The 26,772-nt window shown below is 40.9% G+C and overlaps 1 protein-coding gene across 4 annotated transcripts in view; it reads left to right on the forward strand.

The window, feature by feature from the left end:
- The window catches only part of SNAP25 (synaptosome associated protein 25), an 88,590-nt gene that overhangs the window by 41,050 nt on the left and 20,768 nt on the right, over positions 1–26,772 (forward strand). For all 4 annotated transcript variants that reach the window (XM_009436635.4, XM_009436636.4, XM_063802407.1 and 1 more), the window contains 3 exon segments: positions 15,577–15,711; positions 17,833–17,874; positions 24,828–24,876. In XM_009436635.4, coding sequence (XP_009434910.1) covers positions 15,640–15,711; positions 17,833–17,874; positions 24,828–24,876 — 163 coding nt within the window. In that variant the 5' untranslated portion in view covers positions 15,577–15,639.

The raw sequence follows: 26,772 nt of genomic DNA on the forward strand, positions 1-26,772 counted from the left end.
AGGATTATAGGCTTGAGCCGCTGTGCCCAGCCAGAACCCATTCTTATGAAGGGACCTGGGTTTGTGTCATCAACACTATACATACACCTCGGCTTTCTTCATAGAGACAGAGACCTCAGGTTTGGAAGAGAATTTGCACATCACCTGATCCAACGTCCCATCTTATAAATGAATCATGTCCATCAAGGCTACCAGCTGGTTGGTCAGCCTTTCCCTCAAATAGGGAACTCACTTTTTCCGAGTCCTCTAACCCAGACTTTGGACAGATCTCTTAGAAAGTTCTTCTGTCACTTCCTCCCAGTGCTGATGGTTTTATTCCTTAGAGTCTGTTACAAATTTTCCTCTGCCAATTTGGTAATTCTCAGTAATTATTTTAATAGACGTAGTTAAAGTAGGTGAAGTTCGTAGGTCTCCTCCCTCATGACATTGAAACTGGGTATTATATTTAAGGAAAACAAGCCTCAGGATGGATTCTTCCCTCACCAAAATATTTCTTAGCAAGCAGACACAATACTAGTTGGAAAACTTGTTCTATAAACACAATGAAGTATGCACTTTCTGTTCACTTGGGCATTCCAATCAGCACCTTGCATAATATTCTAGTGGCAGGATTCAGGTGACCTTGCAGTCAGATCAGATTAAAACAAACAAACAAAAAAAGTGGTTCTTAAAGTGCATTCCCTGAACCACCACCAGCAGCAGCATCAGGGAATGAGAATCTTAGAAATGCAAATTGCTAGGCCCTACCCCAGAATCACTTACTACATCAGCAATCTGAGTTTTAACAAGTGCTACCCGTGAGAATCGGTCAGGAGACTCCCCTAACCATGACAGAATCAAGGAGCAAATGTAAGCCTTAGGTTAATGGCATACTTAGACTCACTACACACACACACACACACAAACACACACACACACACACACACACACACACACACCTGGCTTATATTATGTGGGATGGTAGTACATTTACAATATTTCTAGCCAATTTTTACATTTTGAACATTCATTCCACCAATAAAAAATTATTCCTAACATCCATTAGGTTAATTAGTAAACCTTTCTGTAGATCACAGGCAAAGGGAGTTGAAGCACTAATAGTAGCTATCTCAGATGTGAGCTCCTGGTATAACTCTTTCAAATGCTAACTGCCTATCCTAGAAGTCTGTATCTCTGCTTAGGGTACCATGACTGTTTACTAACCACCTTTGGGTACAGATTACTACTAATATACATTCATGTCAATGAATTTTAAGTTAAATTATAATTTAATGGCTAACATTGAACCAATCTAGTATCTATTCCTTGCAGTAACCAGAGTCATGCTCTGTCTTCTTTTCTCCAAGCTAAATACCCTCATAGCCTCAATCATTTTTAGTACAATGGGGTTTCAAAGCCCTTGACCACATTGTTCTCCTCCCAGCTTTAAGGTAACTACAAATGAATGAGTATGAACATGTGATTCAGGAAATCGCTTTTTCTGTGGGCTTCCAGATCCCAGGATAACGGTACCTACACACACCCTAAATGTTCCACTTCTATTCCCTGAGCCACCACACCCTAGACCTTGCTCAAACTCAGAGCCTCTCTTTGCCAAGCTTCCCTTGCCTATGTTTGCACCCTCTACATGGGTCAGACATATGGAAACATAGGCAAGAATGTGGGTGTGTGATCCATCCCCTTATCTATAGCAATGAATTCCCCAGCATAGCACATATACCTTCAGTGGCTGGCGAAATGAGCTTAGGAGGATGATAGATGAAATTTGCAATATACATTTTAGTAATTGTGTATCTACTTTAATGTATATTAAACAAACATAATTAGCCATAACATTTCTGATTTTATAGATATTATTACTTAGAATGAGGCTAGGTTTGAAAGGTGCGTTAAAATCAATGATTTTAAAAAGACTTAGGGAATTAACAATGTAGCGTGAATTTATGCCTAAATTGTGAAGAAAACATAAGAGGCCCAGGGTTTTGCAAAAACTATTCACAAGGATAATGAGTTCAGGATATGGGGACCCTGGCCAGAGTTGTCTCCACCATAAGTACTTTTTCTAGGAAAACAGAAATTATGTTGATCAGCATTATTTATCTGCCAAACTGTTCATCTTTTCTCCAGAAGGCAGTAAAAAATAACACAAAGTGCCAAAACGCAATGAGTTTAGCAACACAAACACCACTGATTCTTTGATAAATACCATACAGCTCATATGCCTGCTTTTAATTCAGGAGAGAAAGCCTTCTATACCAAGGCCAGCACCCACCAGAGAAGATCTAAGTCAGAAAAAAGTAGAGTTTTAGTTTTGCTATGGAAGGATGATATCATGAAATATAAAAATAGCAATTGTCTGAAATTAACAGTAGGAAAAAGACAGGCTACATTGGCCTTAGTCCTGTTATTTTTATATATTCTAAAAACATTCTCAACTAGCATAGACAAGTCCCTTCCTCTCCACTATTTTGATGTTTGCCATTTCAAGGATACCTTAAGGTGAGCCCTAGATTGGGACTTAAAGATTCAGGCTCTGCATGACTCTGTAGTTTCAAGTTACTCCACCTTTCTGAGCTTCCCTTCCTCCTGTGACAAATGACACCCAGTAATCCTCAAGTTCTAGCCATTCTGTGATATTCTGAATGTGGAGTCTTCAAATCCAAGTAAGTTCAGCCAAGCTGAGAATACAGAGGATTTTTGTTCTTTTTCCCCTCTTTTCCTGATTCAGTGGTTTGTTGATTCCTCTAAGTACATGGCGTCCAGCTATCCATACGTGATAAAAAAAATAGCTCATAAACAAGTGGAAGTTGTCTTCGGTTGGATTCCTCAGAAGCAGACCCTTAGACAGGGATTTATGTGATAGTGATTTATTAAGGCAGTGCTCGCAGGAGAAACCAGAAAGGGAGTTTGGAGAAGGACAGTGGGGACACAAGGAAGCCAAGCCAAGGAGCCCTTGCCAGCAGGGTCCCAACTTTGGCATGATCCTGAGAGAATCTTTGGAGTGTACATTACACCTTATGGTTTGTCTCACCTTAAGGCACAGAAGCAGTACAGGAGCTAGTTTTTTGTACTCCTCTGCCAGTCAGTTATTAGCTAGGGGCCTGCCCTGGGGGTGGGCGGTGGGGGGAGTAGTGGGTCAAAAGCTCCCAGGTACTTGCTGCCACTCCCAGTGGATCAGGCGAAGCAACCCTGGGGGGCTCTTTTTTTTTTTTTTTTTTTGAGACGGAGTCTCGCTCTGTCGCCCAGGCTGGAGTGCAGTGGCGCAGCGTCAGCTCACTGCAAGCTCCGCCTCCCGGCTTCATGTCATTCTCCTGCGTCAGCCTCCCGAGTGGCTGGAACTACAGGCGCCCGCCACCACGCCCGGCTAATTTTTTTGTATTTTTGGTAGAGACGGGGTTTCACTGGCTTAGCCAGGATGGTCTCGATCTCCTGACCTCATGATCCGCCCGCCTCGGTCTCCCAAAGTGCTGGGATTACAGGCGTGAGCCACCGCACCAGGCCAACCCTGGGGTGTTCTTACAAAGAGGGTCACAGGCACAGAAACACGGATATGACCACAAAGAACCCCTAAGGGAGCTGAGCAGATACCCAATAACATCGACTGCTGAAGGCAAAACTGTTACTAAGCCTGAATACATACCAGCTTCCTTCCAGGTGTTGGTGTGGTCATAGCAGCACAGAAATAGTTTGGTTTTCATGAGAATGGTGGGAGTGGGGTCTTTCTGTTTGGTCTTAGAATCTGTCTGTTCACGCACTCCTGAGAGGAATCATTTTGTTTAGGGTATAACAAGACTTTCTTTTATTGTGGCCAAGTGTTAGCCCCACAGAAGATTACTCATCTCCCAAAAACCAAGCTGTGTACCTCAGAATACAAACATTTTCATCAGTTCTGTCCTAGGAAGGGGAAGGAAGAGACCCAAACGCAAAGGTTTCTTGCGAGAGCTCCTAGAACCATCCCTAAGGGGCGGTTCTCCACTCCAGCTTCAGGCTGGATGCGGCTGCACTAACAGTAGCACTCTGTAAATATTGGTTAAATGAATGAACCTGTTACCGTGGTTTGTTTAACTATGAACAGAATCAATGAGACAAGATTGGGGCCCCTCTTCTCTCTCTCCTGGTCAGTGAGGCTGCTGTGCTTTGGCTCCTAAGTAAACAATCAGGAACTGTTGCATAATACAAAACACAGGGGTAAATACCCATTTAGCCACATTTGCAAAACAGACAAAAGAAACATTGGCGTTTTCGAAAAAGAGAGATTTAGGCATAATCAGTGTTGGTTGTGGCTGGATGCCCTGTTACAATTAAGAAATGCCAATGCTGGCTGCATTTCAATGCCAGGCCTCCCCAGACCCAGCACCCTAAAATACAAAACCCAAGCAGAGGCCGCTTTTCACGATGCTGTCACTAATCCTGGACTAGCCCAGGGAAGGGGCATATCAGGGAAGCCAGACTTCCCTTCTCAGAAGAAACCAGATCAAGACTGTGTCTATTTATATCCAGACATACAGATATAGAATCCCATTTAGGAATGGTGTGGGGTGGAATGTTCTGGGAAATAGATTAGCCAAGCTTGAAAGGAATTGGGCTTTAATGCTAGTGCCTCTTCTCAGAGACACTGTGGGAGAGGGTGACAATTCTGTGGGCTGGTTAAAGTACTTGTCACTTGAGATTGTTCTTCAGCCAAATTCTCCTATAAGAAGCATACTAATGGTGTTTAACACATGCTATGTTATCAGATATTGAAAACAACATAGTGGGAAGGAAAAGGGACCGCCACCTCAGATCAAGATGGCCTCCTCAATGCTGGGGAGCCGCGTTCTTGTGTTTTTGGATAGTTTGGATAGTTTGGATAGTTTATCATAAGGTTACCCTTATGGGAAACCAGAGTTTCCCACTGGATCCTTGCAAAGACCTTCAGCCCTAAGTCATGGTACACATGGATCCTTCCACTCTGGGGCACCATAAGAAGGACCTGTGGTTGTTGTTGAAAATGCAGATACTAGCCCGACCTCCGCAGATTGCTTTCCATAAGTAATGTAACTGGGAATCTGCATTTTAGCAAGCAACTAAAAAAGATTTTGATGCAAGGAGATCTCAGACCATGCTTTTTTTTTTTTTTTTTTTTTTTCTGAGATGGAGTCTCGCTCTGTTGCCCAGACTGGAGTGCAGTGGCGCGATCTCGGCTTACTAAGAGGCCCTGTTATGAGCCACTGTGACTCATCTGTTATCCAGAAAATGGGTGTAAAATAGATGCAAGATGGTATATCAATTCATTCACAAGACGTGTTCATCATATTTGAAATATAATCTTTTGATTTAACTAGGAAATAGTTTAAAACCAGTATTTCCTGCTATGAAAAGAGGAGATTGAATTTCATGCACAGGAATATTCAAAAATACAATAACAAGGAGCCAAGTCCATCCCATGCTTTACAAAATTTACAACTATGAACACGGCAGATTTAAGAAGTGTCCATTCTTAGTGATAGAAATGTAAACAGAAACTTACAACATGTTATCTGCTGAAAGTACTTTTTGCTCTGGTCCTTAGTTTGCCTTAAGACATAAGCTTTAATTATTTGCAGAGGAAGAAGAATAATTTATCAGCACCATCCACAGAGTCTCCAATGCGCAAAATCCTCAGTCTCTTCTTCCTCTGTCTTACAGAACAAGACTTCACAAACCTTGTTATTTGGGAGAGACAGAACATCGTCAGTGTGCTTTTTCTAATAACTATCTTCTCTTCATTTTCTGAATACAAGAATTTATCTCATGGAAATCAGTCATTTTGTCCACCCTCCAGTGCAGGGCACCATTAGGAGACTCAGAACCCATGGCCCCGTGGAGCTTTCAGTCAGCTTGGGAGGTAAATGATGTTGGGAGTCTGTAGGACATGTGAATTGATGAGGTTAAAATAACATCACGTGGTCAAGAGTGGAGCACAGGCACAGAGTCACCCCCAAGGTGGGAACTCCACCTCTCACACCTACCAACCTAATATGGAGATAATGTGATTTAGGGCAGCACTTCTCAAACTTAGTGCTTGATATGTTGTTCAGTACGTGATCCAATCCAATAAGTCTGGGGTGGAACTCCTAACAAGCTCCCAGGTGAGGCCGATGCTGGTCTGGGGAACACATTTGGACTACCAAAGGTTTGGGGGTTTCTATATAATCCCCCTAGTTTCATATAAAGTTCTTAGTTTGATTCCTATCGCATTGCAAGTTCTTGACAAATAACTATTATTATGAAGAGTGTTTTGACAACTAACAGTTGTGTGGCATAGAATGTTAGAATAGATGTAGCTGATTTTGCCTAACAGGGAAAGGCTGCTTCAAACCTGGGGTAAATTCTGATGATTCAGAAAATGGAAGGAATCACCTCTCCACCCGTTTCACTCACCCCTTCAATGAGGGGACTTAGGGAGTTGTCTCAGCAGCAGTCACTGTGCTTAACAATATATTCCCTTAGAATAAGTGCTTTGCATCTTACAGTTGCATTCTCTTCAAGAAATTTCATCCAGTGAAAATAATAGCACCAAACCCATTTTTGATCATATTCCCATGCCATTACAGTCAGGGAAAGAGATTATTAGTCTCCAAACAAATCCAAGTACTGGCTCTTTCTGGAGGGCAAGAATAGAAACCCAGAGAAAAAAGGTGGCTATTGTGAGCCAAATGAGAGCACATTAACCCATGACTTAGATGCTTAGATGGCATTAGTTTGATGTTGTTGCTGTTGTTTTGGTTTGTTTGATGAAGATGAGAGACATAAGGCTAAGAGAAATGAATATTTGATTGGATTGAGTTTGATCAAGGTTGTGCAATGTGAATAACATAGTGGAACAGGGTTATGGTAGCAACACTTATCTTCAATATTGATAAAAGCAATAATGCACTATGAAAAGGTAGCAATCATGGACCTATAAACATGACAACACAGCTGCAAAATGTAAAGAGTGAAAATGGGCTGAAATAGAAGAAATTGGTGGAATGAACTCACTGTTGAAGACCTGAACACACCCCTTTCAGAAATCAATAGGTCAAATTGACTAGGGAATTTAGAGAGTTTGAAAACATAAACTTTCCTTTTCTGCTTGATTTGATGTCAATAGGTAGGTAGTTAGAGTCAAAGACAGAATGGACTTTCTTTTTAGACACAAATTAAATATTCACAGCCATTGGCCATGTGTTAAGGCACAAAGGAAATCTCAACAAATTCCAAATAGTAAAAATCATATGGACCACTTTCAACATATTGAAAATAAAATTAGAGATCACAAAAAACCTCTAATATTTAAATCTTAACATCACATTTTCAAATAACTCTTGCATTAGAGAGGAAATTAAAACTGAAATTTAAAACTATATAGAAATAAATAACAAAGAACATACTATATGACAAAACCTGTAAGATACAGCCACAGTAACACACAGAGGACAATTTATAGCAATAAGTATACTATACCCAGAACAAGAAAAATGCCAAGTAAATAAGTCATTTGTCAATTCAAGAAGATATAAAAGGAACAACACAATAACACATCTTAGGAAGAAAAAAAAAATAAGAATAAAGGTGAGGGTGGGGGGTGTGGAAGAATCAGTGATTTAAAATATAGGTAGAGATGATAAACAATAATGAAAACTGGGATTTACTGAGGTGTACCTGTCAAATCACTCTGTGTTGTTTTCCAATATGTAAATGAAACTAAAAATAGTCTCCAGGTTTTTTGTTTGTTTGTTTTTTTGAGACAGAGTCTCGCTCTGTCACCAGGCTAGAGTGCAGTGGCACGATCTTGGCTCACTACAACCTCTGCCTCCCAGGTACAAGGTTTCTCCTGCCTCAGCCTCCCGAGTGCCTGGGACTACAGGCACACGCCACCACACCCAGCTAATTTTTGTATTTTTAGTAGAAGCGGGGTTTCACCCTGTTGGCCAGGATGGTCTCTAGCTCTTGACCTTGTGATCTGCCCGCCTCGGCCTCCCAAAGTGCTGGGATTATAGGCATGAGCCACCGTGCCCGGCCAATAGTCTCCAGTTTTTAATTAAAACATGAAATAGCTACACACTTTGCTTTGAGAATAAATATGCTTTGAAAATATATTTTTTAAATCACCCAAACTCTTGATCTAACATTTAGCCTAATCTTAATAGTTACCGCTAAGCCTGCTTCATAATCTCAAAGTGGGGATAGGAATAGTATGCACAGCGTGTGTCACTGAAAGTTTGTGTAAAGGTATATTTTATATGAAAAGCACTTAAAATAGTGCCCAACAAAGGGCAAGCCCTCCGTAAGTGTTAGTTAATATGATTATTATTAATAGATAAGGAGAGTTGTCCCACTTGGTTTATAAAATCCTTTTTTTCTTCTTTGGGCTTTGTTGAATATAGTGAGTTTTCATAAACATTTGTTGAATTTGAAGGTGTACCTCCACCAGAAAACAGGCAGGGTCTGCAGGAAGAGAAGGATCCATCCTGCAGAAGCTTCATACAAATGATGAACAGTGTGGCGAGACATCAAGATGTAGGTTTTGGCTCTCTGTGATAATTCAGCTGATGGGTGTTGATTTATACATATTTGTTAGTTTGGTTTATTTATTAAAAGAGGAACAGAAAGAAATATATTAGATCAGGGTATACTTTCCTTATGCCTTTCCTGAGACATTTCCTGTCCTTTGGCACTTGGACTAATGACCCATGTCCCCAGCGTAATAGCCATGTCTCTATTCACTTTGTATATCAAAAAGCACACCCTGCTCTATCCACACTCACCTCTCTTCCTGGGCCCTAAACTCATATTTCAGTTCAGAGTCTTCAGCAGGAACGCATTTTTACCCTAAGGCACCTAACTAAGTAAGCCCCTTGACAGGGAAGAACAGTTTTCTGTGGAGTCCATTTGCCCCTCATGTGATTAAGGTTTCAGATAGACTTAAGTGTAGCATTAAAGAATAAAGAGCTTTTCAAATTACCCTTGACACTGAAGAATAACTGCAGCCTGCCCACTGTGAAGCAAGTATCTCGACAGTGACAGACCCTCGGATGTTTCCGTTTCTGATGCTAAACATCTGTCTCAGATGTTTCTGTCTCCCACCACTACTGCTGGGGCTGGGAACATTTGTCCACAACTGGTTGCAGAAGTTAGAAATTGTTTTGAGGGCCACGAGGGCACCCTATAACCTTGCAATCAATCATTTAGATTAAATCTGATTTGCAATCCTAAAACCCTGTAGGAATAGTCGATCAAAGGCAAATTTGTTTTTACATCTTGTATTTTACTTCATGCATTGTTTTAAAATATGTTCCAGAAGTCCAGCGCAGTGTCTCACGCCTGTAATCCCAGCACTTTGGGAGGTCAGGGCAGGTGGATCACTTGAGGTCAGGGGTTCGAGACCAGCCTGGCCAACATGGTGAAATCCCATCTCTACTAAAAATACAAAACTAGCCAGACATGGTGTGCATGCCTGTACTCCCAGTTACTCTGGAGGCTGAGGTTGCACTTGAACCCGGGAGGTGGAGGTTGCAGTGAGCCAAGATTGTGCCACCGCACTCCCACCTGGGCGACAGAGCAAGGCTCCATCTTAAAAATAAAAAATTAAAAATAAACTATGTTCCAGAAAACACTAACCCCACCTTAGAAGCTCCATGAAAAGGGGATTTTACAGACACATATGAACAGAAAAAATATACCATGTGTGTCTATAGGAAATGTATAATGCTCTGGGGATATTAATATTGATTTTGAAAAATTTCAGAATTTTTGCTTAATTCTTTTTAGGCTAAGGATCTGCAAATATTTTCTGCATAGAACCAGGTAGTAACTATTTTCAGCTTTTGGGGGCATATAGTCTTTCCACTCAACTCTGTTGTTGTAGCATGAAAGGAGCCATTGACAACAGATAAACAAATGGATGTGTGTGTGCTCCAGTAAAACTTTATTTATGGACCCTAAAATTTGAATTTCATATAATTTTCACATGTCACAAAATTTTTTCTCTGAGTCTTTTAAATCATTTTAAAAATGTAAAAACCATCCTCAGCTCAAGGCCAATACAAAAACAGCTGGATTTGGCCCGTGGGCCCTAACTTCCCCAAAGCCCCTGGTTAATGTAGCCTGCCCCTTGTTTCCCACTCTATATAACTATAGGACCCCAGCCCAGCATGGTGGCTTACGCCTGTCATCCCAGCACTTTGGGAGGCTGAGGCGGGCGGATCACCTGAGGTCAGGGGTTCGAAACCAGCCTGACCAACATGGAGAAACCCCGTCTCTACTAAAAATACAAAATTAGCCTGGCGTGGTGGTGCATGTCTGTAATCCCAGCTACTTGGGAGGCCAAGGGAGGAGAATTGCTTGAAATCTGGGAGGCAGAGGTTGTGGTGAGCCAAGATCATGCCATTGCACTCCAGCCTGGGCAACAAGAGCGAAACTCTATCTCAAAAACAACAAGAAGAAAAAACTATAGGACTCCCACCACCCCACCTGGTGATGCTCATGAACATTCCAGGAGAGAAGGTCCTACAGACCAGAGCTACTCAACGTGTGCTCTGTGAACCAGCAGCGTCAGCATCACCTGAAGGCTGGCTGGAAATGCAGAATCAGCTGGCCACGGTGGCTCACGCCTGTAATACCAGCACTTTGGGAGGCCAAGGCAGGTGGATCTCTTGAGGTGAGGAGTTCGAGACCAGCCTGGCCAACATGGTGAAACCCTATCTCTACTAAAAATACAAAAAAATTAGCTGGGCGTGGTGGCATGCACCTGTAATCCCAGCTGCTTGGGAGGCTGAGGCAGCAGAATCTCTTGAACCGGGAGGCAGAGGTTGCAGTGAGCTGAGATGGCACCACTGCACTCCAGCCAAGGTGACAGAGTGAAACTCTGTCTCAAAAAGAAAGAAAGAAAGAAATGCAGAATCAGTGACCCCATTTCAGACCAACTGAATTAGAATCCCTGAGGGTGGGGCCCAGCAATCCATTTTAACAAGGTTTCTGCATATTCTGACTCTGGGGGAAGTTTCAGAAGCTCTGCCCTGGACCACACCTTGTAAAGTGCTGATTTGGGAACACTGAATGCTACATGGAAGTGTCCGAACAGTTCATCCATGTCAGTTAACATGAACTGAACCCTTACTAGGGGTCAGACCCTTTGCTAATAAGCACTGGTGATTTGAGATAATTAGTTAGATACTGTTAGGCTTTTAATAGACTGGGAGTTTGTCTTACAATCAGAGCCTCGGGGAATAGTTTTGAGTGGCTTTTCTTCCTAATTTCCTCTGCTTCCTAGTTTCCTCTTTCTACCTGCTCTGCAACACACAAGATGGCAGTTTAATGTGCTAATATGAGGGATGTATTACAGGCTGCCTTGATCATAAATGCCACTTCACTACTAACGTCCTTTCAGCTACTGAAATTACTATTAATAAACATCCTTATGCCTCTTCAGCTGCTGTCTTTTAGAATGCTAACATGCATGAGTTTGGGGTTTATAGGAACAATTTATTAAACACTAGCAGTAAACATCCCAACAGAAGATCTGGAGGTACACTCAGCGCCCACTCTCCAGCCGTTCTTATTAGGAGAGGGGGAATTGCTTTTTCAGCTTTGAAATGCTGTGTGTTTGAGATCCACTGGATTCATCAGCCCTCCTCCCAAATCACAGACGTATCTCCATGTTTTAGAGCAGGACAAAGGTGTGGGAGCTCCTGGGAGAACTGTGAAAGTGATGAAACCAAGGGTATCTGCCACATGGCTTCTCCGCCATCGCACCAGCTGCCCATCAGCCAGGCCTGGATAGGCTGCTGTCAGCTTGGAGCCAGGGCGCCCTACAGCTGTTCTTCACATGCTGAGAATAACAACTTTGAGAGGAGATTGCCAAGGAAACACAGGAAACTTGAGTATGTGTGTGAGAGAGAGAGAGAGCGAGAGAGAGAAGAGAGAGAGCATGCACAGAAACATTCATCAGCAAATAGACCTGAAGGAGTGGGACAGAGCAATAGCACTACAAGTCTGAAAGCACATGGACCCCTGCCTTCTAATAAACTGGCCTGTGAAAAGGAAAGGTCAATGGCTTGCTTAGGCCGAAGATACACACTTCCCCCCCAGGAACCCAGCAGCAAAATATAAAGATGGAGCGTGGGGCCAGAAGGCACTCTTGTTTGTCTCCTCGTGGTACTCCTGTGAGAGGTGCTGCTTGGAGACTGGAGGCTCAGGCACTCTGCTGGTTTCCCTGGTTTCAAGCTTCCATGGGTGCTCAGCACCACAGCAACATGCCTTGTGCCTAGCCGTTAGTAGAGGAAAGCTGCTTAACAAATACCGGGTTTGTTCCACTCTTAGCCAAGGGTGTAGGGCTGTCCTGAATTAGTGAGGCTTTCTGAATATTAAGCTCCACATCCTTTTTTAAAAAAATGTTGGCCAGAACTTTTCTGTAATTTATTCCCCTCAACAACCCCATGAGATTGGTATTCTTTGTCCTGTTGAGAAAACTAAAGCTCAGAGATGGTGATGAACTTACCCAGACTCACCCAGCTTCTGAGCGCCAGAGCCAGCGGTCCGGCTGGGTCTTTCTGACATCAATGCCTTTATCCACCCACTCCACTAAACTATGGTCCATAGTCTACTCAACTTCCCCACGGGTCCACTGCTTTATTCTGGAGGGTAGATCCCCAGTCACTTGGGAATACTGAAATTTCATTTTTGTGCGTCTTAAGATTCTGGAGTGACTTGGTGTAAATTCCTTCCAGTGTCTGTTTTCTAGATCCTAATTTCTAAAATGGAGACATGGAAATAAAGTCTCATGTATTTAAATAAAACACAGTGTTCACATCTCTACATCATCTCACGAGCACATGTTCTAGTGGCCAGAACAGGCATTCGAAAATTAGCAGGCTCATCGTAAGATGCTCTGTCAGTTATAAAATGACTGCCCATAAAGCTAACCTCACAGAAACTTACTCCATTATTTGTTTAATGCCAGTGGTAGAATAAGGCAACCCTGAAGTTTTGTTATTTCTTTTTTTACTCAGATTCCATATTTGTTGCTTTGCCTGGCAATCACTGGGTAGAGAACGGTGAAACCTGTTATCTCCAGAGAAGTTTCACTTTAGGATTCCTCCTAAGAACCCTAAAGAGTATGATTTCTTTTTTTTCACAAGAGCAATAAATTTGGAAAGTGATATTAATATGTACTAAAATTCCATCCTTGTTGAGAAAGCAATAGAATCGTGGACCTGGAAGGCAAGATGGCAGAGCCTCCTCCCCCAGGATCAGATCTAGGACCTGCCTCTGGGAACTTTTGTTCCCTTGCCTCCCAATGAGTATGTTCCTGATTTTTTTTTCATACAGAATTTTCATTTTTATTTTTCCAAAAAGTGATTCTCATTCTCATGCAAATAATAATAATAATAAACATGGTAGTGCCCCAAGGCCCCAAATCTAATTTCCTTTCCCAGCTTCAGTTTTCAATAGAAGGACAAACACAAATATGTTTTTTGGTTAGGAAATCATGCTCATATGCAATGTTTTTGTTTCGTTTTAAGTTTCTTCAGACATTTACTAGTTAGTGTAACACAGGCTGCTATAACAAAACAACCCTCACATTTTCCATAGCATAATAGAAATATATTGTGCTCAAGTAAGAGTTCAGGTGTTACTGTCCAGGAGTCATTTTTCTCCATGCAGGGATATGGAGAGCCCAAGTTCCTTCTGTCTCATGGTCTCATGGCTTAGCCATCCTTTAAGACTGTTTTTCTGGCAGAAGGAGAAAGAGAGGGAGGAGAATACCTGCTTCTGAACTGCCTTAGACTGACAGGGACACACACTGTTCTACTACCACTAATGGACTGTCTCTAGCCACAGAGCACCACTTCCTTGCAATGGAAATTAGAAATGTAATTCCTGGCTGCACAGCCATTTCCCAGAGATCATGCTCTACCATGCAACAGTGAGGATAAAGTGCACAGTTGACCATCTCAGCTACAAGACAAGAGCCCATGCCTTCTTCAAATGTGCTACTCACAGAGAATTTTTCATTCTATCAGATACCTACCCCATCGGGCCGTTTGCCCCCTTCCCTTCGATGGCCTGGGGACATGGCTTCCTCAGAAAGGCCTGTTGCAAACCCATGGGCACCCATGATACCAGACATGTCCCCTAGTGTAATTATCATCCTGAATCATCTAATTCCCTCTTTTGCTTGCATCTTCCCAATTAGACTGAATTCTGTAAAGGCAGGGAATTTGCCTATCTTGTCCATCATTGTATCCCTAATGCCTAACACTGCCTGGCATATTACAGGTGCTCAATAAATATTTGAGAAGGAAGGAGGAAGGAGGGCTCTCTCTGGAATGGACCCAGTCCTTGTACCTGTCATTTGTACCATGTGGGATTTCAAGAGAGTAGCCAAGAAATGGACTGGTCACCTTTCAGGACCAAGGACCCACCCTCTGGAGTGATAGCAGCTCACCCTCACACAAGCCCTTTTGGCAACCTCTGATGATGACTGAAATAGATGAAAGATTTTCTACCTTTGGCTTCCACATGCTTCTAAACACAATGGAACACTATTCAACAACAAAAATTGAATGAACTATTAATACATGCTGCAACATAGATAAATCTCAAAATAATTATGCTAAGTGAAAGAAGGCAGACAAAAAGTAGTACACACTATGTGATTTTTATTTATATAAAATTATAGGAAATGCAAACTAATGTATAGTGACAGAAAGTAGATCAGGCTGGGTGCGGTGGCTCACGCCTGTAATGCCAGCACTTTGGGAGGCCAAGGCAGGCGGATCACAAGGTCAGGAGATCGAGACCATCCTGGCTAACACAGTGAAACCCCGTCTCTACTAAAAATACAAAAAATTAGCCAGGCGTGGTGGTAGGCACCTGTAGTCCCAGCTACTCGGGAGGCTGAGGCAGGAGAATGGCGTGAACCCGGGAGGCAGAGCTTACAGTGAGCTGAGATCACGCCACTGCACTCCAGCCTGGGCGACAGAGCGAGACTCTGTCTCAAAAAAATAAAAAAAAGAAAGTAGATCAGCAGTTTTCTGGGCATAGACATGTGGGATAGGGCAGGAGCCAGTGGGTGGGTAGGAAATTTGGAGGAGTAATGGCTATGTTCATTGTTTTGATTGCAGTCATGGTTTCCTGGGTGTATACATATGTCAAAACTTCTCAAATTGTACACTTCAAACATGTGGGGTGGACTGTATATCTGTTATACCTTAATAGAGCTATTAAAATAAATAAATAAATAAATAAATAAATGTGATGATAAAAGTACACTAACCCCAAACCACATCCCTCCAACCTCATCATTCCCAACCCTTGGGTAGTTTGTCTCTTTAAAAATATTTCATCGGTAGATAGGTGTCTATCTCCATGGCAGAATTGGCAAGTATGTATTTGTGGCATCTTTCGGAGAAACAGCACAATTCTGTTGACCCCTGTCTGGAGTATGGCTTTCAGATCAGAAAACTGAGTCATGTGGACTGAGTATGGGCCATTTAGATTTTCTGGTCTTTGCACACACCCACATGAACATAGATAAGCTCTCATATTTTCAAATCTACCTCTTCCCAGGTCCAGAGCCAAACCCGTCACTGACCCCCCAGCCCAGGCGCCTAGCCACTCCCCACCGCTACCATGGCCGAAGACGCAGACATGCGCAATGAGCTGGAGGAGATGCAGCGAAGGGCTGACCAGTTGGCTGATGAGGTAAGGAGTGGAGACCTAGGAAGGGAGGCAAAAGATGAAGGCCTGAGTGGTTTGTCTGATTCAGGTTCAGGTAGGGAAAGCCTTTCTTTCAATGTCTCAATTTCTTTTAGAAAAAGTAATATGACTTTGATTTTCTGTACACCTAAGGCTTCTGTGGACCAGAATAAGTTGATTATAGAAGCTGCATACAAATTACTGTCTTGGCCCTAACTCTCAATTTCCAGAAACCTTGAGAAGTCAAGGTCCTCTAAGAAAAGAAAGCAATGTCTTTGGGTGCCTTAATTCAGTGCTATGCTGGAGAAGGCTCAGTTCTGAGAACAGATTGTTAACATTTTCAGGAACTTTGCAAGCTGGTTGCTAAATGCAGCCATTATTTAAACTGAATTACATAAACTGACAATTAGATAGATTCTATTAAAATCAAAAGTAATAAACACTCAAACTTCATCACTTCCTAATTATTTTGCTACATTTTACTATTATCCATGATCTTGAGATTCATCCATTTTATCTGTAGGGTGGAAATAAGGTATAATAATGTGTTACCATGTATCTTTCCAACTTCATGATCAGTAATATGAAGTTGTAGCTTAAAATCAGGCAGAGCTGGGCACAGCGGCTCTCACCTGTGATCTCGGCTACTTGGGAGGCTGAGGCAGGAGGATCGCGTAGGCCAAGAGTTCATGACCAGCCTGAGCAACATAGAGAGACTCCCATCTCTAAAAATATTTAAAAATTTAAAAATCAGACAGAGTAAGAGTATTTATCACCCAAGAATCTGCAAATACTGCAGATCAGGACTTGACTTATTGTTTTGCTGATTGTCTAGACTTTAAAAAGTAGAGAAAATATTAATAATGCAGATTAAAGTTAAAAGTATGTATGTCTGCAGCCATTATACTATGAATAACACAAAAAGAGGAAATCTTCCAGTATTTGAAAATTATGATTCTCTAAGGCAAAGAAATCCTTTTTGTCATTCACAAATGAGTACAATTCCAACACATGCCTTCATTGTTTAATTTTCTTCTTACTCATTAATATAAATGAAAATATCCAACCAACATTCATGTCAGAACTACTCTGGTTCATCACATGGTTAGCTGTAGACACAAAAGTTCAGCAAAAATCAGTAAAAGCTTTCTGTGAGAATCAATTGGCTATGCGAAATTTACAATAAAGAGAGTATTGTATATTTTATTATTATTTATAAATTTTGTGCTATTCATCCTTTATATCAGTAAAATAATAAACTTGAATACATGTATGTATTTGTATATTTTTCCCAGAGAGCTGGTAGTTAAACCTTTATCAGCAGACTGCTGCTTGCAGCCATTCTATTTCAAAAAGCAGCTGGCTGACAGCTCTTCCAGGGAAGTTAACATCCTTCAGGTTCCTGCAGAATCTTGTTCAAAATAAGTTTGTCAGTTAAAAGCAAAGCTTTGAGAAATCACACTGGTTGTTGGATTCTAGTCGTTTCAAAAGAACTGAGAAAAAAGTGACAACGCAGTGCCCGGGGGACCATTGCAGAGCTCAGCCTTTCCGTCTCATTTTTTCTTATCTAAGGATGAAGATAATTATTATAGCTCTCTCCTATAGGCTGGTCATTTCAAACATGCTTGATTTTTTTCACCCTAAGGCGACAACTTAATTTGTATTGATAAGAACTTCCAATTGTGTTTCTAGGAGCTTTGTAAGAAACTTGATGTTATATTCATCTCGATTCATGAAAAATTATGTTTGTGTTTAAAATTTAATGTTCCTGGCCCAGGGAGGCCAAATTAGTCCTCTGAGTAATTGAGATAATTTTTCATGCATTCTGAGCATGCAAAATTATCTTCTCCAGATTACTTTGTCTTTGATATCAAGATCAGCTTCATATGGTTTTTATTTTCTGAAGATAAGCTTTAATGTAATTGCTTTAGGGAATCTGATCATGTAAAAAGCCTGATAGGAAAGAGTTTGAAAATGTAATGACATTTTTTGTTTCACTTGCCAACTGAAAAGAATATGTGACAGAGACCCTTTGTGTTTCTCAAGTAAATAAAGTATTTCTGATTTTCCAAGATCTCTGGATCCTGCACTCATAAAGTTTATGTTTGTTTGTTTTTTAAATCTTAGTCGCTGGAAAGCACCCGTCGTATGCTGCAACTGGTTGAAGAGGTAAGAAGTGACAGTATTTTAAGATAAAGGAACAAATCCCTTATGCTGATACATCCTTTCCTAGTTGCTATGATGTTTCCTTGGGCCATGATGCCCTAGATTCCAGTGTGGATGTAGCCTATCAGAAAGGCACAGAATGAGGGAGATGCTGTATTTAAGTTGCCAGATAGCCATGAAGACACCTTCACCCTCCTTCCCAGCCCAAGCCACCTCTGTAGTCTGGTCTGGGAAGCAGAGAATAATAGAATTTCCAAGTCTGTGCTCTCAAGAAATCACAGAAGATTGTATCACTTTAAGCAAATTAGAGCAATTTTTAATATATGAAGGAATTATCTACATAAAACTTTATTTGTAATTATTTTGGTGCCTATAAATTACATCTAATCTTGAGATTCTGTTCTAACTTTAGCCACATATATGACTTTTAAAAATATGTACGCATATAGGTGTATCATTTTTAGAAATTGTTCTATTTAAAGTCAAGCACTAAAATTTATGAAAAAATAGGAAAGCCCTTTAACAAAGGGAAATATTAAGTCCAATAATATAAATACAGAAGCTTTTTTATATTCCTGCCTGGATTGAGCATCCATTTGCGAGGCAGGGTTAATGAATCCCAAACTATTTTTAAATGGGTAAAATGGGGCAAATAGCAATAATGGAATCAAAAGGGCACTTGCAATCATAAACCTCACTCATTCCAATTTGGTAGAGCAGCAGTCGGCCAGGCAAAATAAATGGATTAATTGAACTTGCCCAACGGGAGAGATGAAGTGGAGAAAGAATGGGTTGGACTATACTTATCTTAACCTAATAAAACAAGCCTAATAGTTTTTATTCAGCGAGATGCTGTTTTAGCTGTGCTTTGAACTGCTTATCAGTATATAAATTCATGTGTGATTATCGCTTTTAGAGATCTTGGGCTTTCTCTGGCAGAATGATTAAATGAGCCTACTCCCCTCATGCTATCATAAATTTCATATGCAACAACTTGAAAGGGAAGAAAAGATAAATTTTACAAAGGATAAAAGGAAGGGCAGCCGCCTCTCACACTCTAGGAGCCAATGTCCTCCTTCTCTTATTTCTGTAGCTTCAGCTTCTCACCTAGAAATGAGATATGGCTAAATGTGAATTGCCACTGGAGGAGTGGGAAGGAGGTGGCAAGCATGCACTCCCTAGGAAGCCGGGGAAGTGGGTGGGGCGGGGGGTGGGAGGGTGGGGCGAACGTAACAAAATCTGTTATCCCCCAAAATGATAATTCGAGCCTGCAATGTGGCACAAATGGGCCACACCGGAAGGCAGCCCTAGCAAAGCAGGTCCTCAGTACAGGGAAGCAGCGTTCTGTCTAAGTGAAGAGCAATATTTTATCTGCACTGTCCAGGGAATGCTGCTGCTCATGCAGAAATACTTGAGGATGAAGAAGGAGGTAGATATTCTAAATCTAGGAGTACAGGCAAGACTCTTAGCATGGACTTACTCTCTCTAGTTTTCAGGAGGAAGAAAAATGAAAGAAGCCCATCTTAGTAATATGCCTACATGAGCTCTGAAGCTAACCTGAAGGGAGCCTAGAAATCAACCGAGATATTTATTTGATTGTATATTATTACATTATTATCATAATACATCCTTATGGCTTTCAACCATAGCCTCCAATCCCATTTTTCTTTTTTTGGTTATGTGTGTGCACATCTGATATAAGTTTCCGAAATATCAGAACCGTCACTAATTTGCCTGCCTGTGCGATGCTGAAATGCTGCCTAGACTGTGGAAAGGAGCAAAACAAATGAATCAGAACGCACACCTTGAACTGATCCCTTACACATCAGAGTCTGAGACATGGTCACTTTTTCATGTATCGTCTTAAACTGCAAGCCACGTCGGCCAGTCTTCAAAAATGAGTATCTGCTCTAATTTATTCTAGGGGAAAATCTCTCAAAAGCTTATTGATTGAAGTAGGATTCTCGAATCATATGTTTTTGTTTCTCCTAAAGCATTTTTCAATCAAGCATGCAGCTATATCTTAGAACAAGGAGCAAAAGAGATGGAAGCTATCTCCTGCCTCTAATAAATGAGAGGAGGCTATTAGACTTTCCATGCTTAGGAAATTGTGAGCAAAGTGTTATTAGAGTAGATTGATTTGCTCTTACTTCCTCCTGGGTTATTTTCTATTTATGGTCAAACATCCTGATGTCTAGGACATTTGCTGTTTAGATGATATTCTGCTTTTCAATCAAAAAGGACGTTCTCTAAAGAGAATCTGCATTAAATATTCATCAAGGACAGAAATCATTTGGAAAACCTGAGGATTGAAGTACCAGGATCTTACTCATGATCCCAAGGTTTGACAGTGCCATATAATCTGAATTGAGCTGAATCCTTATTGAAATTCAGTCTCAAAGACAGGAAAGGTTACTAAACTTGTGAAGTCTCCCTAAGGCAAACAATCTCTCTTTCAGCGGAATATACAAATTTACACCATCCTTAACAGACTCCAGGGTGTAGCCGTGGTTAGGGGTGGGGCCTTGCTTTTTAATAGTCATCATTATCAGCATATCAAGGGTAGTGTAAAACTACACAGAGGTGAGTGGAGAAAGTTCAGAAAAAATGAATGCCACAGATAGGTAAAAAGGTTAGAAATCATGTAGCACTTGGTTCTCAGCCTGGAGTTAGGAACTCTCTTTTGGTGAATGCATTTCAACAAATATTCACAGAATGCCTAACTCCGGGGATAGGAAGGGAGATGTAAATTGGTATCTTGCTGGGAAACAGATATGTAACTAGCTCTGCAAATTCAAGGCCATATATGCCTTAGGTGCATAGGGGAGGGAACAACTGATTCTGGTAAGAGACTCATTAAGGTATCCTCGAGGAGGGAGTATTTAATTCCAGGAAAAAAAGTTAACTCTGCTAATGCTAAATGCAGGAAATGGAGTCTGTACATCAATGCCTTGGGCTATGTAAATTAAGCTCAGGAAAAGCCCCACAGCCTTAGGGCAGGCCAATTCAGAGACACCACATAACTTCCATGGAGTGGTTATTGCACAACTAATATTTCATGAATGTTTTAGCATCCTTCTTTTTATGCCAACTTATCTTTCAAGACTTTCAAGACACTGTGGCCATGCAAAGAGAATAAGCATTCTAAAGTGGTGTATGCCAAACTTTCCCCTAAAAATGAAAAAAATCAGGTTAAGCAGTCCTTTTCAGATATGCAGATGTGGGGTCTTTTGGAGATAGTGCCTGGAGTGTTCTAGTTTTAGTTCAGATGTTTTAGACTTTGGGAAAAGCATCTCAGAATGGCAAAAGAAAGATTTGAAACGTTCTGTAAAGATTGTCTTAGTTCATCTGGAAAAATTTTTTTAAAAATTAAAATAGAGAAATAAAAGAGAACAGAAAGAAATGGAAAAGAAAAAGTAATCCTTCGTATCTTCAACTCCCCTGTTTTTAGGTAGGCGATTTTCCCAGCAATCTCAAACAGAAACTAAGAATTGAGCTTAGATAAAAATAGAACCACCTCCTCACACTCCTAGCTACTAAAACATAATACTATTTAAGGAATAAGAGAAAGTAATATTCTGCCTCCCTGAAATCATGTCTCTATCCCTGCCCATCTCCTTAAGCTTCTAGCTCCCCACAAAAGCAACCTAGTTATTTTTGATAGAAGCTGTCAGCAAAAGAGTGGAGCCAAACGCAAGTTCTAACATGTACCGAGGTGAAATGTGCCAGATACTCTGCTTAGAGCTATCATTGTCATCATCATCAAATTTACATTACCTAATTTAATCTTTGTTAGCTTCCTTCTACTACTACTTTGATCTCTGTTTTACTGTAGAGGAACTTGAGGTACACAGTGGTTAAGTAGCTTGCTTGAGACACACAGGTGTAAACGGCAGAGATGAAGTTAAAACCCAGGTCTACCTGATTTCAGAGTGTAAGTTCTTACACATCACACTTCTCTTCCACCAGCATCTCTTACAATCATTATTTTTCTTTGAGAATTCCACCAAAAAAAAGGATCTAAGGAAACAAAGCAGCTCATTCTAAATGGATTGAGATTCTACTCAATGTCTTATTTCCTGAACTCACGGAGGCGTCAGCTTCCCATAGAGGTGAACCTTGAGAGGCTGGACCCTCTGAGGCTCATCTTACTCTCATAACTACTGTGAGAAATTATGAGGGAGCAGTTACTGTCCCCATTTGACAGCTGGGAAGCTGAGACACAGAACAGGTGACCTTAGAGCACTAGCATTATGAAGATAGATCTAGAATTCAGAAGTAATGACTCCCAGATCCTGGTTCTGCCCACCTGACCTAATTGTCTCACATACAAAGGAACACATTTGAGAGGTCATGCATTTGTCTACCCGTTATCCTTAGTGCCTAGAGCAGAGTAGAGGCTCAATAAACACTAGGGAGGAAGGAGGGAAGGAAGGAAGGAAGGAAGGAAGGAAGGAAGGAAGGAAGGAAGGAAGGAAGGAAGGAAAGTAAAAAGGAGCCTGTGAGTGATTAACCAACCGCTCAATCTTTTCAATCTTACTCGGCATCCCTATCCTTATCTTAAACGTGGAGAAACATTCTGGAAGGTCAGATGTCTCTTCCAGGGTCTCGTGACTGGTTGCTGGCTGAGCTAAGAGCACAACCCAGTGTTCGTGACTCCCACATCAGTGCTCTCTGCTTCTGTTCTCCCAAACTGGGGCAACCTAAAAAACTCTTGCTCCCTCAAATTAGTTGCGTGAATCATTCTAGTGTTAAAACATTCAGCACCAAATTGGACAAATGTGCAATTATACTTGCAGGGCTCCACATAAAAATAAATGGGTATAATAGAATATCAAGAAAGTGTAAACAGATGAGGGCTGGACTGACCAAACTAAAATCACTAACCTTTTTCCTATCCACTGTCCCCAGTAGAATGGAGCGAAGATTTCATGTGTGGCCTGATTGGGCCCTCGAGGAGAAAGTGCTCTCCGAGATGCCTCTGCCCTCAGCAGAACCTGCATTGTCACATCCCTATGCTTGAATAGCCTTTTATAATTTCATCTCACAAGAAATGGAGAAAGAATGCAGAAAAGAGCAAATAAATCATTAAAATACAGGCTAGTACAGACGAAAGCCTGTTTACAACCCATTTAAAGAAAATATTTTGAAATGTCTTTTGTGGTCTAGAATCTTGCTACTCAATGTCCCTGAACCAGCTCAATATGTCAGGGAGCTTGTTAGAAATGAAAAGCCCAGGCTCTACCCTAGCCCTACTGAATCAGAATCTACATTTTACAAGATGATTCATGTGCAGAGGATTCATATGCACATTCCAGTTTGAAAAGTAGTGGTCTAGAAGCTTCAGATACTCGATAATGATGATATTTTTAGTTTGCCTAGATAGGCTGCTATAGATGCATTTTCTGAATATATTTATTTTAGAAACACTTATTTTAGAAACACTCCATTCTAGCACATTCCACATATTAATTTGTTTAACGCACATACTTCCTCAATGAGGTATTAATTGTTGTCATTGCTGTCTTACAAAGGAGAGAATGGAGGCACACAACAGTCAGGACACTTGCCTGAGGCCCCACAGTTAGGGAATGAAATCACCAGCATTCCAGCCCAGAGTCTGTCTCCACAGTCTGTGCTGTCAAGGACTCCTGAGGCCACCCTGGGCCAGCCCTGTCCATACTACATCCTGACTTTGCCACTAAAGCCTATCAAAGTGTGCTCAAAGGCAAGGTAGGCTTTTGTGTCCTGGAGATTTAACTGCACACATTCTCTAAAATGGTGAGTTTATAAAAGCTCACAGAAATCATTTTCAGTATTTTATTTTTCAGAAGCACTACTGAAATTTAATTGTTAAAATACTATTTTTTTAAAAGCACTTTGTTGGCCTCCACTAGTATCTCTCTCTTTCTTTCTTAGTTCAAAGTACATCAGTGGAAAATAAGCACCATGAGAGAGGTCCTAGCTTAGAATTTCTTCTGGGGGTACCATGAGCTTTACTTGAAAAACCAATTCATCCAAACTATAAGCAATGCCATTTTATACCCATTAACAGTCGCCCTGTAAAATGGAAGGCATTAACTGATTAGGCTTTCTAGAAATGAGGATTCTTAAGTATGAGTGATACAGATATCTTTGTTCCTTCTGTCCTGACCACCAACTCCTGCCCATGGTTCAGGTGGTATTTGGTTTATTTGAACAGTAAGGAGATGAGGGATGCCTTTTAAAGACTTCCCCGGCACAGAAGAATTTCTGTAAAGCTTGTAAAGGAATTATTTTCTCACACTAGATTATTATGCAGAATGTTAGATTTCAGAATTAAGAGCCCTTATTTCTCATCTCAAACCCATTCTAAATACTGTAGACCTTCTCCATAGAGATAGAAAAATGGAGAGAGAGTGAGTTTCCTTTTGAGCTGTGTTTCCCAACCTTCGTAAAGCCATGCTCTCTTCTGATGAACCTGAAAACCTCAACGCCCACCACCAAGATTCTTGCACATCTTCCCATGGGGCATCCCTCCCCAATTTCACTGATGAAGACTTTCTGATAGATCGTGCCAAAGAAGAAAATTTAGACTAGAAGATTTCCAAAGGTTTGCTTTCTGTGATTGGTGTTATAAAAACTGTAGACACGTTTATTTCCAAACATAAAATTACAGTATAATATGAGGTATGTGTATTCCGATTTCATGCAGGCCCCACCCCAGCCCTACCCCACGGAGAGAGTGCTCCATTTCCTCATTCTGCCTAAAGCATCACTGGTAGATCAAGTCCACAGCTGGCCCATTCTTCTATCCCTCCATAACCCCTCAGGGCTCTTGTCATACTTTCTCCCTTTTTTCTTTTGGTCCTTCTTCATTTTCCATTTATAGGGCTAATTGTCCCCTTACTGATTTCTCTTTCTCTCTTTTCTCTCTCTAACTCCTTTTCAACTTTGCTACCATTATTGGAATGTAGAGTAAAGATGCTGGTATCAGGACTTTGGTTATGTTGGATGAACAAGGAGGTAAGTTCAGATTTCTTCAGTAAGAACAATTCCTCTTCTGAATAATGTGCATTTTAAAATTATTTGTGCATACGCAGATGGTCGCTTTGACATGTGTTACACATGTACACGAATGTGAGGGTTCTAGATTTTTCATCTTGCTTTTTCTCTTTCTCTGTTGAAAAGATTGGTAAATGTATGGAAATGTTGAGGCCTTCTTCATGAGTGAATCAATGATACCACTATCTCTGTTATATATGTTGGGGTAACAGAATTTTGAAGGCAAAAGCCATTTTTTTTAAATGATAGTATTTTGGACAGTATAAGAATTTTCTTATTATCTTTGCCCCTAAACTTTCCCAATAAATTTGATTTTCTTCTAACAATACATAGATAGAATGAGCGTATGGCACATCATGTTGTCTACTTCTTTTGACCATCCCAACTCAGTATCTAGTAGTTTTGGGTATTTCTTAAATACCTGGGAGCTGTTTTTCACAGAATATAACCTGAGGGAAATTATCTGGAAAATACAACGTTGAACCAATTGAAATATTTGGCCTGTTTTAAAGATTATTACAGAAATGCTAGAAGCAAGGAAAATCAGAGAGCCAGCCTTTTAATATAGCATCTCTATACCTAACATGGAAATTGAAAAGGGTAATACCATCATTTTTCTTCATCTCAATGTATCTAGCCCTATGGTGAGATTGTACATAATTCTAGCCACAAGTCAGTTACCTGATTCCGTTCTGAATTCTTATCATAATAAACAGATTTCTGCAAAGTTTCTTTCTTTTTATTCATATTTTGTAAAAGCATTAGAAAATTTTTTGGAGTCATGACTATTTTTTTTAATGGCAAAGATAAAAATGTACAAGGTATTCACAACACAGGAAACCTTAAATGAACTCTAAGCATAAATCTCAAGCTGTGGGGGGGAACATGCCTGACAGATAACAGAGAGAAGGCACTTCTCCTAAAATTCAGAGAGCCCTTGCATATCAAAGAAAAGGGCAGCAACCTAAAGAAAAATGGATGTAAAATAAGACGTCATCACAGATGTATGAAACCATGCTCTAATCACCAACAACGACAACATACCACTTTTTAGAGCAGACTGGCATAAATTTTAAAAAATGATAATAACCAGTGTTGTGAATATGTTGGGAAAACAGAAACTCTTATTCCACAGCTAGGCACTGTAACCTGATATAAATGTCTTAAAGAATAATTTGAAAATATCTTCACATTTTAAAGGGCACTCATCTTTGACCAAGACACTCCACTCCTAGAATTTTACAGTGCAGATATACATTTACAGTTATATGAAGTAAAATGCATGTGGCTTACTCATAATAGTGTAAGACTAGAAACAACTTAAGTATCTGTCGGTGGGGAGACCAACCCAATTAATTGTGGTACGGCCATAAAAGAATTGTTCTGCCACCAATATAATACATGAGGTAGATCTTTATTTACTGACTTCTGTGGAGTTGGGGTGGGAGCAAGAAGGGACTGGAGGAAGATGCCTCATTTGGGGTCCCCTGGGGAGCAAATGCCAGGAAGCAATTAGAAGCAAAAGAGATTTATTGGGGAAATGTCTGTGATAGGTCAAGGGGAGAGCTGCCGGGAGCAGGCAGAGGCAGCCTTCAGACTATGAAGCAGGTTTGATGCCTATAAAAGTAGATGGGTACTGCTCTTGAGAAGCCCTCGGCCAGGCCAATGGGGAGCCCGAGAGCAAAGATTGCTGATTAGAGGAGCCCTGTGTTGGGCAGAAATGTTCTAGCACTAGTAGCCCATTGTGCTCAGCCATTGGCTTGAAGCATCCCAGGAAGAGCCTGGCCTCAATGTAAACACTGTGGCAGCCTGCATAGGTGCACAGCTGGAGGCATCTGGCTGTCACATAAAGGCTTT

This window comes from Pan troglodytes, chromosome 21, assembly GCF_028858775.2.
Source record: "Pan troglodytes isolate AG18354 chromosome 21, NHGRI_mPanTro3-v2.0_pri, whole genome shotgun sequence".
Taxonomy (NCBI): domain Eukaryota; kingdom Metazoa; phylum Chordata; class Mammalia; order Primates; family Hominidae; genus Pan; species Pan troglodytes.